The sequence below is a fragment of the Callorhinus ursinus genome, unplaced genomic scaffold (assembly GCF_003265705.2).
Source record: "Callorhinus ursinus isolate GAN/ISIS: 27379988/994484 unplaced genomic scaffold, GSC_fseal_2.0 scaffold13, whole genome shotgun sequence".
In the NCBI taxonomy this organism is placed as follows: Eukaryota; Metazoa; Chordata; class Mammalia; order Carnivora; family Otariidae; genus Callorhinus; species Callorhinus ursinus.
Window position 1 is genome coordinate 21,047,621 of NW_027397075.1, and position 13,138 is coordinate 21,060,758.

Consider the following 13,138-nt stretch of genomic DNA (forward strand, 5'->3'; position numbering starts at 1 on the left):
GACCATGAAGGGTGACATTAAATTTCTTTACTCAATGTGTTACTCCTGGTTCATTCATTCACTCAACAAATATTTACAGTGACTACTACATCCTCCACACTGTCCTAAATTCCAGGGATTCAGCAGTAAATGAAACAGTCTCTTGACTTCATGGAGTTTCTACTACAATAGGATAGACAAACAAATACGTATCTTTCACTGATCATAAACTCTGGCAATTATGTGCCTTTGATTACAAAAAATTGAAAAAGAATTAATTAGTATAAATTACCTCTGTTAGTACCTAGTTAGAACCAACAGAGGTGAGATTAAGTGAAATTATTTCCCAAAGCGGGTAGAGGATGGGGATCAAAGCTGATCAAAGATCAAAAGATCTTTGTAGACCAACACTGACTGCAGCATTATTTATAGCACAGAAAATTTGGAAACAATCTAAACAGCCAACAGTCAGGGAAAGCTTAACTAAATATGTTCCATAAATAATGATGAATGCAGCTATTATAAATGATGTGTTTGAGAGACACTTATGACATGGGAAAGTGCTTATAACAGTAAGTGAAAAAGTTAAATATAAAACTATATATAATATCAACTATATGAAACAAACGAAAAACAAATCTGCCAAGAAAAATAATCTGGAAAGAAATGTTAAAATGGCAAACTTTATTCTAGATTGTGGATCAATGGTTTTTAACAGCAGCCCCATCCTATGGTAACTTGGTAGAAACACAAATTCTCACACTCCCACCCCAGACCTCTGCTTTAGAAATTCTGGCCTGGGGGCTTAGCAATCTATGTTTTAACAACCCCTCTCTGTGATTGTGATGCTCACTTAAGTTTGAGTACTGCTCTAGATAATGAGATGATGGATGAATTTTATCTTTATTTATTTTCTTCCTTATATAAATTTCCACTTGACTTCTCTATGTGAGGCACAGAGGCTAAGGACATTGGCTTTGGAGTCAGACTTGAATGGAGCCCTTGCTCCACCATGTAGCTAGTGACCTTAGACGGTATCTTACTCAATATTGATTATTTAAAAAATAACTTGGTCTCATCTTTCAACACTTCAACTATTTCACTCCACTCTGACCTGGCTTCCATGGTTTCTGACAAAGTCCAGGTAAGGTGATTGTTTTCCTCTGGCTTCTTTCCAGATTTTCTTGTTGTCTTTGGTTTTCTGCAGTTTGACTAGGATACGCCCAGGCATAGATATTTTGCTATTTACCCTGTTTGGTGTTCTCTTAACTTCCTGGATCTGCTTTGGTGTGTCTCGGGACATTTGGGGAAAAAAATTGTCCATTACTGCTACAAACATTTCTTCTGCTCCATTCTTTCATTCTTTTCCCTCTGGTATTCCAATTGTGTGGGTTTTACACCTTTTGAAATTGTCCCACAGCTCTCGGATGCTGTTTTTTTGTTTCATTCTTTTTTCTCTTTGCATTTCAGCTTCGGAAGTTTCTATTGAAATCTTCAAGTTCTATCATTCTTTCCTCAGAAATGTTGAGTCTACTGATGGACCCATCAAAGGTTTTCTTCTGTTCCACTGCATTGGATTTCTAACATTTCCCTTTGATTCCTTCAGAGTTTCATGTCTCTGCTTATACTACCCATTTGTTCTTGAATGTTGTCTTTTTCCATTAAAGCCCTAAACACATTATTCAGTTCTTTTAAATCCCAATCTGATAATTCCAAGATATGTATCGCAGATCTGAGTTTAGTTCTTATGCTTACTTGATCTCAGATGGTGTTTTTGCTTTTTGCATGCCTTCTAATTTTTTGTTGAAAGCCAGATGTAACACTCAAGTAATAGGAACTAAGACAGTCAGTCAAGAGGCTTCATAACAATTTGGCTAAGAATAGGGCTGTGTTTAATGTTTGCTATAGCTGTGGGTGCCAGATTCCTCTAAGGACTCCTCCTTAAATAGTGTGTACCACACACATTTCAGCTGTAATCCACTATTATTGTACTACAACTCTGTGATGTGGTGGTAAAGTGTAAGTAAAGGGAAGCATTCTACCTCATATTCAAACTTTAGTCTTTTACTGGACTTGGCTCTGGGCTGTGACCTTCACAAGTGTTTTTTAGCTTCTCCCGCTCCCCTCAGATGAGATTTTCCACCTGGAGTGTAGGCCTTTGTTATGCGGAACGCTCTGAGAAGATTTCAAAATGTTTACCTTCCCCCTCCCCCTGCTAGAGCAACATGGGGTCTTTCTTGGCTCTTTACCAGGTGACCCGGTAGGTTTCCTGGAAGCAAAACCCAAGAGTATGTGAGGCATCTCCTAGGACTACAGGCTCCCAGGGAGTTTCTCACACTCGGTATTTCACGTAGCCTCCAGCAATTTGCCAAAATTACCAAGTGTTTCTTCCAGTTTATAGTGATAGAAGTGATGACTTCCCAAACTCTTAACCTGTTGTGGCTGAAACTGAGCCCGTTTCTTCATTTGTAAAAAGGATATTAACAGAGGCATCTATCACATAGGTTTGTTGGAAGGATTAAATGACCTAATTCATGTAAAAGCATTTCATCCAGTGCCCACTTCAGAATTTAGTGCTTATTAGACTGGGAACTCTAAGTTCAGAGAAATTAAGTGACACACCCAAGTAAAATCTGAAAAAAAGCAGTATGCAAATTCAAGCCCAGGTTTTAGAGTCCAGATTTATTGCCGCATTTAAAAAATAAGTTATTTTATTACACTCTTAGTTTCTATAAAACACATACTAGAGGTTTACAAAGCACTGTCAGGTATAGGATGTAGTAAACACGTGTTCACAAATGGGTAAGAATAATTTATAGTTAGTGTACGGATTTTAAAATATAAAAATAGTGGGCACCTGGGTGGCTCAGATGGTTAGGCATCTGCCTTCGGCTCAGGTCATGATCCCAGGGTCCTGGGATCAAGTCCCACATCGGGCTCCCTGCTCAGTGCAGAGCCTGCTTCTCCCTCTCCCTCTGCCATTTCCTCTGCTTGTGCTCTCTGGCTCTATCTCTGTCAAATAAATAAATAAAATCTTTAAAACTATATATAAAAATAGTTTTTATATTTAGGATATAAAATATTTAGGATATTTAGGATTTTAAAGCTTTTGGAGAAATGACATTAAAACTGTGAGACTTTCCGGTTGAGTGTTGGACTCTTGATTTCAACCCACGTTGTGATCTGGTAGTCCAATCCAGCCCTGCTTCAGCTCTGCGATCATTGCGGAGTCTGCTTGTCCCTATTCCTCCCCCTCTGTCCCTTCCCTTTCCCCTTCCAAGCCCAACTCACCCTTGCTCTATCTAAAATAAATAAATTGGGGTGCCTGGTGGTTCAGTAGGTTCAGCATCTGCCTTTGGCTCAGATCATGATCCCATGAATCTTCAAGATTCAGCCTTGTGGTAGCATTAAGTCAGAATTTCTTTCCTTTTTAAAGACGAATAATATTGCAGTGTATGATTACACTGCATTTTGTTTAACCATCCACTGATGGACACTTGAGTTGCTTCTACCTTTTGACTACTGTGGCTAATACTGCTATGAACATGGGTGTACAAATAGTTATTCAAGTTCCTGCTTTCAGTTATTTTGGGTATAAAGCCAGATGTAGATTTGCTGGATCATATGGTAATTCAATATCTGAATTTTTGAGGAACTGCCATATTATTTTCCACAGCAGCTGCACCATTTTACATGCCCATCAACAACACACAAGGGCTCCGATTTCTCCACACCTCGCCAACACTAATTTTTCTAATGGGTGTGAAGTGCTATCTCATTGTCCATTTGACTTTTTAAAGTATGAATTTTCTTGACCGATTTTTATAGGTAAGTACAAAGATAAATTTCAGTCCAATTTTTCTCCAAGTTTTATTCTGAATTCGAGGAAATAAATTGTCGGTAAGTTAGTTTTCTTCTTCAGTTAGTCTCTACCTAGATTGTTATCCATCTAAAACAAGGAGAAAACTATTAAATGGCCCCCAAAATAGGCGTGAATGCATCACGTGTGATCGACAATTGGTAAGACTTAGATTTAAGTTTTTCTTAACTCCTAGATTCCATGCCACACATATACTAATAGCTACTTATCTCCTAGAATGTGCCAAGCACTTCCCTTTCTATTTATTCAGCATTTCTTTACTGCCAGGCATCATGGTGGGTGCTGGGGGATATAAAGATGAGTAAGACGACACCATCTCCATTATACCAACATTATGAAGTAGGTAAAATCTTTCCCACTTTACATTTGAGGAACTGGAGGCTCCTATGGTCTAGCATCTTGGCTAAGATCAGACAGAGCTTGGGGAAATTGAGGTCTTACTCCACTTTTCTACTACTCCATAGTATACCCTGTACTATCAATAGTTCCCTTTTTAAAAAGTAATATCCACCTGTAGTTTGTTTTTTACCTTAGATTTTCAAATATTGGGTTTTCAGAGGAATGGCACAATACAAAGAAATAAACAAACAAAAAGTTGTAAAACCTCTACTATTTAGTAGGAGTTGATAGTTGAATTGGAGGCACTTTACCAAATAATGCAAAGAAATGAACAATATTTTTATACAAAAATAGTAAATCCTAAGCAAGCTTTAAGTATCTGAGGCTTACTAAAAAAAACTGACAAAGTTCCTTTGGCCTGCCAAAAGTTAGAGGATTTTATTCCTAAGCAGTTTGTTTCCTAGACATGATTCTAATTACAAACAGAAGTTCCTTGCAGTCCTATGTAAAATTCTCGAGGAGATAGAAACAATAAGATTAAAAGATTCAAAGAATCAATAATTGCGTTGATTCTCTATTTAAACAAAACTAAACAGAAGGAAAAGGAAAAATATGTTCTGGCTGAGCAAACTTGGGAGAAATAATAGAACTTCAAAAACAATTTTTGCTATCCCATTTCAAACATTCTTTCAGTAAAACAAAATTAACTCTTTAAAATTAACTTGATTCTAAAATTTAAATTCCTGGGGCGCCTGGGTGGTTCAGTCGTTAAGCATCTGCCTTTGGCTCAGGTCATGGTCCCAGGGTCCTGGGATCGAGCCCCACATCCGGCTCCCTGGTCCGCGGGAAACCTGCTTTTCCCTCTCCCACTCCCCCTGCTTGTGTTCCCTCTCTCTCTCTGTGTCTCTCTCTGTCAAATAAATAAATAAAATATTTAAAAATAAAAAATAAATAAAAAATAAAATTTAAATTCCTTTCTTTGTTAGCTAACATAACTATACGCATTTTTTCATCTAGGAAAAAATAAATTTTTTTTTAAGATTTTATTTATTTATTTGTCAGAGACCAGAGCAAGCACAAGCAGGGGGAGGGGCAGGCAGAGGCAGAGGGAGAAGCAGGCTCCCTGCTGAGCAAGGAGCCTGAAGCAAACTCAATCCCAGGACCCTGGGATCCTGAGCCAAAGGAAGATGCTTAACCGACTGAGCCACCCACCCATCCCTAAGAAAAAATAATTTATGTTAAAGCACAAAAATGCTACAAAGGAAGAGAACAACTTCAGTGTATATAATCTTATAGGAAACTATTATAAATAGAACATAATAGCCTGTCATAGTTAATTTTTGTTACCAAGGTTCTCAGTACTTTTACCAAGATTAATCCCTAAATGTTGAAGAGCTAGATATGATATAAATCCAGAAGCTTAACCTTCCTTTATAACTTTAAAAAATCTGAAGATTAAAGATGAACTATTCAAAATATATGAAAATCTTTTTTTAAAAAAGGCGGGGGTGGCGCCTGGGTGGCTCAGTCCTTTAAGCACCTGCCTTCAGCTCAGGTTATGATCTGTGTCCTGGGATCGAGTCCCACATTGGGTTCCCTGCTCAGCAGGGAGTCTGCTTCTCCCTCTCCCTCTGACTCCCCTGCCCACTTGTGCTCTCTGCCTCAAATAAATAAAACCTTTAAAAATAAAATAAAATATATGTACATTTCTATAAAGGGGATTTTTATAATTGTTGTTTTTTAAAGACAGGCCAGTGAATACTTTGGCTCTCAAAAAATGCTTGTTGAGGGGGTACCTGAATGGCTCAGTCAGTTGAGTGATCGACTCCTGGTATCAGCTCAGGTCATGATCTCATGGGTCTGGGTTGTGGAATCGAGCCCAGCATGGGGAGTCTGCTTGAGATTCTCTCTGCCCCTCCCTTCTCTCTTTCTCTCTCTCTCTCTGAAATAAACAAACAAATCTTTTAAAAAAGATGTTTGTTGAGCCAGAAGTAATAGAAGCATACTGCTTACCTGTAAGAATGAGAAAAAAAAAAACACTAAAAATAGTATATGTACTTTTGGGTATAGAATAGATTTTTAGGAAATAGCAAGTAATGTTTTAGCTAAAACATAAACATCTTTAATTAATTCAAATATTCCAAATTCAATTATTGAGTTCCTACCAAGTACTGAGCACCTCCTCAAGACATTGAGTGTAACAGATCAGAAAATGGTCCCTTTCCTTATAGCAGCAATGTCCACAATAGCCAAAATATGGAAATAGCCCAGATGTCCATAGACAGATGAATGGATAAAGATGTGGTGTATACAGACACACACACACACACACACAATGGATTACTACTCAGCCATCAAAAAGAATGAAATCTTGCCATTTGCAACAACATGGATGGAACTAGAGGGTATCATGCTAAGCAAAATAAGTCAGAGAAAGACAAATATCCTATGATTTCACTCATGCGGAATTTAAGAAATAAAACAGATGAACATAGGGGCAGGGGAGAAAAAATAAAAAACAGAGGCAAGACATAAGACACTCTTAACTGTAGGGAACAAACTGAGGGTTGCTGGAGGGGAGGTGGGTGGGAGGATGGGGTAACTGCATGATGGGCATTAAGGAGGACTCATTATATCTAATGAGTACTGGGTGTTATATGAAACTGATGAATCACTAAACTCTACCCCTGAAACTAATAATACACTGTATGTTAACCAAATTAAATGTAAATAAAAAATTTAAAAAAAGAAAAAAGAAAATGGTCCCTTTCCTCTTAAAGCTAACAGGGTACTGGATATATCCTCCAAAACTATCCTTTCTTTTGTGTGATTCCATGCTCATCAAGGACCTTTTTGAAATATAAATTCACCCTCACCAAAAGCTTAATACTCATAAAACAAAATACTACATTGCTGAGATCAGCTTTCTGGTTAAAGTATCAACATACCCCTATGGAATTCGTAATTAATTAGTTAGCTTGTGTGAAACCCCTAAGCTTTGATCAATTCTGATTAACTGGTTAGGTGTAATTTCTCAAACTTCAGAGCTGAGAATCAAATACAGGAGTGCAGTTATGTCCATACGAAGATGGTAACTGCCAAAGGAGTTGCTAGTTTACCCTCAGGCAACATGGTGTCATTTCATCATGTCCTACCAACTGCAATATAATCAACTCATAAAACTGTTAAGAATAGGGGCGCCTGGGTGGCTCAGTCGTTACGCATCTGCCTTCAGCTCAGGTCATGATCCCAGGGTGCTGGGATCAAGCCCCACATCGGGCTCCCTGCTCAGTGGGAAGCCTGCTTCTCCCTCTCCCACTCCCCCTGCTTGTGTTCCCTCTCTCTCGCTGTCTCTGTCAAATAAATTAATAAAATCTTAAAAAAAACTGTTAATAAAACATGCCATATAACACAGCTTCTCAAACTTTAATATGCATCTGGATCACCTACAGATCTGCTAAAATGCAGACTGATTCAGCAGGTCAGGGGCAGGGACTGAGATTCTTCATTTCTGATAAGCTCCCAGGGATGCTCAGGCTGCTGTCCACAGACCAGAAGGGGATATAACACACCTGGAAACAGGTCTGGCCAACAGGCTGCCCAGCCCAGTTAACTGTTCTCTCCTCTCCATGGATGTCTTACCTCCTTTACTGATCTCACCTTTCTTGAAAGAAGATAGCTCTTTTCACCTTTGCATCCTTCAAAATTCTCACCTAATCAGAACACCTTCCATAGGCATTAAATATATGCCAACGGAATGAATGACATCCAGCTTTTGTCATTACTTCTATACTTAGGAACAAAACTGTTTCTTCCTCTGAATTCTAAGTAGAAAAGTATTTTTGAAAACTGAAAAATCAGAAAAGCTATTTTTCAAGTAAAGAAAAATTGTATTTGCAACATGATCCAGTGCATTCTCATGCTGACCTAATCTTAAAAATATATATATCCATAATTAACGTTAACTTATCTGCTAATGATTTCTTTTTTTTTTTTGTAAATAATAACAACTAAATCATCTGGTTTTCTGGGGGAGTTTTAAAATTTGTCTTAAAGCGGCACCTGGCTGGCTCAGTTCGAAGAGCATATGACTCTTGATCTCCCGTCCGAGAGGTTCAGTCCCACACTGGGTGTAGAGACTACTAAAAAAAAAATAAATAAACTCAAAAAACTAAAAATAAAACCCTTTAAAAGTAGACTTTAAAAAGAAGTAATCACTTCCTTCAGGTGTACTTTTTAAGACCGCACAATAAAAAAATTAGGCCATCTTAGTAAAGGTAACATCTAGAACACACTTCCGACTCTTCAGACTAACAGTCCTATAAATAAATCAAATAGTATTACTCTTAACCACAGGTAGATCTTTGGCACAGTTTCCACTGTTTCTCCGCCGATTTTGTGTGATTTTTGCCAAACAAGTGACTGACTCCCTCGGGGCTGGTGTCTGCACTTGTAAGTGTTAAGTCGATTACACTTGGCTGCAGGCTGAGAAAAGTCCCACGTGACGGTGTTTGCAGCACCCCAGAGAGGAAACAGGAACGGAGTATATTTTCATTTCTAAGATGTTTACCTCGACGGTTTGACCGGTTTTTTACACGAATGTGCCAGTGAGCACACATACACAGAGTGTTACTTTTGAGCGACCGAGGAAGGGGCCCGAGGCTCGGGTTGGCACTGGCACAACGTCCAGGGTCGCCGCTCAACTTGGATGGCCAGGGCTCCGCCGGCGCGCCCGCAGCCCAGCCGCCGCCTCCGGGCTGCTCTCCGGCCCTCCTCACGCGGCCGAGCGCGGGTGCTCCGACCAGCCCCCCAACTGGCGCGCGTTTCCGAGGCTGCAGGCGCGGAGGGGGCGCCCGCGAGCCGGAGACCGTCCCCCCACGTCTCCTCACGTCCCCACCGAACAGGCAAAATGGAGGCGGCGGGCGCGTTCCCGCCGGGCGGGGCTTCGGCGCGGCCCGAGGGTCCGCCGGACGCGGGCGGCCAGAGCCGGTCCCTCCCCCGGGCCGCCCCGGGTGCCCGCAGCCCGGCAGCCGCCGGCGTGGCGCCTGCGGCACAGAGGCCGGGGCGAAGCCGTGGAGGTGGGGTGCCGGCGGCCGCGAACAGGGACGCCATTATCGGCCTCGCCCGGTGGAGCCGCGGCTCGCAGCTCCCGAGGAGGGGGGCGGTGGGGGAGGGGAAGGAGGGTGGGGACAAGAGGAGGGAGGGGGCGGGGCTCAGGCGTGGGCTGGGAGGCTGCGGGCGCCGGGGAGGGCGGCCTCCGCTGCAGGGCGCGTCAGTGGCCCCCTGCCCTGTGGGCCCTCTCCCCGCGGGGCAGACTTCACTGGAGGGCGGCCCACCCCGCCCGGCGCGCCAATGCGGGCCCGGGTCGCGGCGGGCGGCTCTTACCTGTGCCTTCCCTTTCTTTATCGTCCGCCATCTTGTTGCGGAGCCGTCGCCCGGGAGATGCCTGGCGTCACCCTAGGACGCGGCGTCCTTGCCCCTCCAGCCCCCGCGCGAGTCTGGCCTGGGGCACCGGCGGCTCCGAACCCCCAGGGCGGGGGGCTGGGGAGCGGGGGAAGGCTCCGAGCGCGCGCCCGCCCCTCCCCCCAGACGTGTCCCCGTCCCCTCCCCCTCCCGGCCCACTCCGGCCTTGGGGGACTTGGGGGACGAGGGAGTGGCAGAGCCCCAGGCCCTGCCTTCCCTCCTGACCCGCGTGGGGACTCGCAGGCCCGGCGCCCTCCCCGCCCGTGGCTACGACGTGGCGCCGCGCGGTTTTTTCACTACGGACTTGAAAACGCGGCCGGAGAGCCAGGGTCGGACCTCGCGGCTGCCCCGGAGGCCGGGACGCCGGGCGGGCGCGGGGGGCACCCCAGCCGGCACCCCCGGGGCGGGCGGCGGCGGCGCGAGCTCGGGGCCGCCGAGCAAACACGGCGTCGTCAAGGCGGCAGTTGCTGACACAAACTGGAAGGTTCTCATGGCAACGGAGACGTGCCCGCCCGGCCGCCTCGACACCGACGTTAAATGTCCTAGCTCGTGAGGTTTGACGTGACCTCCAGCTAAGGTTACTACGGAGAAGTTGTACCTCCCGCGTTTCTGCAACTTGGCAGCTGTCGCAGGATGTTAGATTTTTGTCTCGGCTTAAGGATAAGCTCGTTCTACTAGAACGTTTTCTTTCTGAAATGATTTTTTGAATTTTGTGGTTCAAACGAATATAAGATTTTAAAGCTAATCTTGGATGATTTTTAAGTGCATTCGCGTGCTAGCTTAAAGGACGTTATGTGAAAATGTATGAACTGTTAACTAAATGTTGAAGCCTTCAGAGTACAAGGTACTAGTATGTGCTGATTTTCTTAACATACTTGTCATGCTCCTTTTATTCTGTTCCTGTAATCGCTCAGTAAGCCCGAAAGCAAACTTTTTAATTAAAATAACTATTTTTTCTATAGAATATACTCATTTGGTGCTATTACCCGCATTCTCTTTGAAATTGATGCGAAACTATTGAATCATCGCAAAATGGCTTCTGTTAGAGGATAGGTACTTACATAAAATGAATACGGTTGTTTACAGTAAATTCTGTACTTCCCAGAATACGGGAGAGTAATCATTAGCGTTCACATAATATTTAAATTTCGTAGTCATTATAGTCTAGTAGTTTGTTTTTAAAGACGCCCTCTTTGCATACAGATAATGAAGGGCTTTGAAATAAACGTAGGAAAACCTCAGCTTTGGGCTCAGGTTGACTTCTCACTCACTGTGCCTTGAGGCTGTTTGCAGTTTCCTTTTTCTGGAATGCCTCCCCCCCCCGCCCCCCGCTCCCGGCCCCAACATTCACCCTCCCACAGACACGCGTCTGCTCCCTCCCAGTTGTCAGTGACCTCCTTGAAGGTCACCTACTCCTTGAAACTTAAGCTTTCCGGATCAACCTCCTCCTCTGTGGTCCAGAACTCATATTCTAGAGCCTCTTCCATTGATTTGCAATGACTTTGTATATTTGTATTGTAAGCTCTTGAGGACAGGAAACACTTTGTCCCCATATCCCCAGTGCCTACAACAATTTTTCAGTTCTTGTGTCTGAAATAATATATGTTTTAAAAATTAAACTGGAGTTAGTCTTGTCACTGACTTGAATTGATTATTTAAATTATTCCAAACCATATTAATCTCTACTTCTCTGAATTCCTACAGCAGGTTTAAGACAATACTGTTTCTCTAAATTGGGATGAGTAAAACAGTGTATATTAATTAACCCCTCCCCTCCAGTTAGGTTTGAAGACAGAAGCCTGATCATATAAATCTTTTACGTGTATCCACAGTACCTCGCCTAATTTGGGACACGTATTAGGAGATTAATACATATTTTTCAATTAATTAGCTGATACACATAAAAGTGTATCATTATTCTGGAAAACTCCACAAAGTGAAAAAAAAGTGGGTATCCAAATGACAAAATAGAGGCCTACAATGCCAATGAGTAATTATCTGTGTTATGCTACCTGACTTGACTTTCCACTTTTCTTTGGTTGTGGAAAACTGACTTCTAATTATGTTACAATTTTAATTCTTTTAAAATATTAGCTTGTTTTGGACAACAGCAGACTAACCACAACCATTTTTTCCCTTTAGGATATATTTGTTTTTTAACTATGGCTTTGAGTAACTATGTAATACTGTATGCCACTCAAGCGGTCTTTCACTTATTCTCAGAGTCATTTTTCATGAGTTTTTCTGAAATTCCAAACTGGAAAATTATTTTTGGTCCCACTCAGACATTATACAATCTTAGGGCTAAATCAAACTACTAGCCTATTAAAAAAAAAAAAAAAAAACCAAGGGGAAAGTTTTAGACAATGACATGCTTGATTATTGATAGTGGGGCCAGATGGATATGTACAGGTTATGTCCTTTTGCGTGTTTGAATTTATAGTGAGTTAAATCTGTTCACACAGGCGCCGGTTCCATGCCGGTGAGGGGACACAGATATTTCTTCTGAATACAATTGACTCAGTTACCTAAGATGTGGCTGAAATGGAAAGGATAAGTGGTGTGAGTAAGGCAAAATAAGTCAAAAAAATCTTTATACCACATCTACTTTCCTATTCTGGGGATAATTGAAACCTTGGATTAGGAATAATTAAAAAAAACAAAAACTCGATTTTCCTTGGGCATTGCCATGGACTGACATGATCCTAGGCAAGTCATTTATTTCATCTCTTTAAAACTCCATTAACTTGTGGCACCTGGGTGGTTCAGTCAGTTAAGCGGCTGACTCTTACTTTTGGCTCAGGTCATGAGCTTAGCGTCTTGGGATCGAGCCCCCAGTGGGGCTCTGTGCTCAGTGCGAGTCTGCTTGTTCCTCTCTCTGATCTCTCTCTCTCACAAATAAATAAAATCCTTTTAAAAAATAAAAAGTAAAATAAATAAAACGGTTAACTCAGGGGGCGCCTGGGTGGCTCAGTCAGTTAAGTGGTCTGCCTTTGGCCCAGGTCAGGATCTCAGGGTCCTGGGCTCCCTGCTTAGCAGGGAGTCTGCGTCTCCCTTTCCCTCGGCCCTCCCCCCTCACTGCTGGTCTCTCTCTCTCTTTCTGTCAAGTAAATAAAATCTTTAAAAACAAAACAAAAACTCTGTTAACTCAGAAAAATAGAAATGGCAATGTCCAAACTCCCTGGGAGTTTGGAGCACTTGTAAGGAAATCCACATTCTTTGAGATAAACCCCCACTTCCATGTAGGAAGGAGCCCTCAGAAGTCGAACTCCAACTTCTTTCCTGAGATTCAGCTTCTCCTGGGAGAGTTTGCTTTTCCAGTGCTTTCCTACACAACAGGAGGTGGTCTGATTCCAGGCCTCACACCCTTCACTACGAGAATCTGCTCCCTGCGTGACATATGTAGTCTACATGATAGAGGTTGGCATCTTCAGTGTGCTGCCCCTTCCTGGTTTCCACCTTCCCATTTTTAAACCT

The 13,138-nt window shown here is 42.5% G+C and overlaps 1 protein-coding gene across 1 annotated transcript in view; it reads right to left on the minus strand.

The window, feature by feature from the left end:
* The window catches only part of DRC8 (dynein regulatory complex subunit 8), a 111,627-nt gene extending 102,299 nt beyond the window's left edge, over window positions 1-9,328 (minus strand). Inside the window, 2 exon segments of the mRNA XM_025877887.2 lie at window positions 8,769-9,009; window positions 9,011-9,328. Of these exon segments, the coding sequence (XP_025733672.2) occupies window positions 8,769-9,009; window positions 9,011-9,310 (541 nt within the window). The 5' untranslated portion in view covers window positions 9,311-9,328.
* Window positions 9,329-13,138: the final 3,810 nt, after the last annotated feature.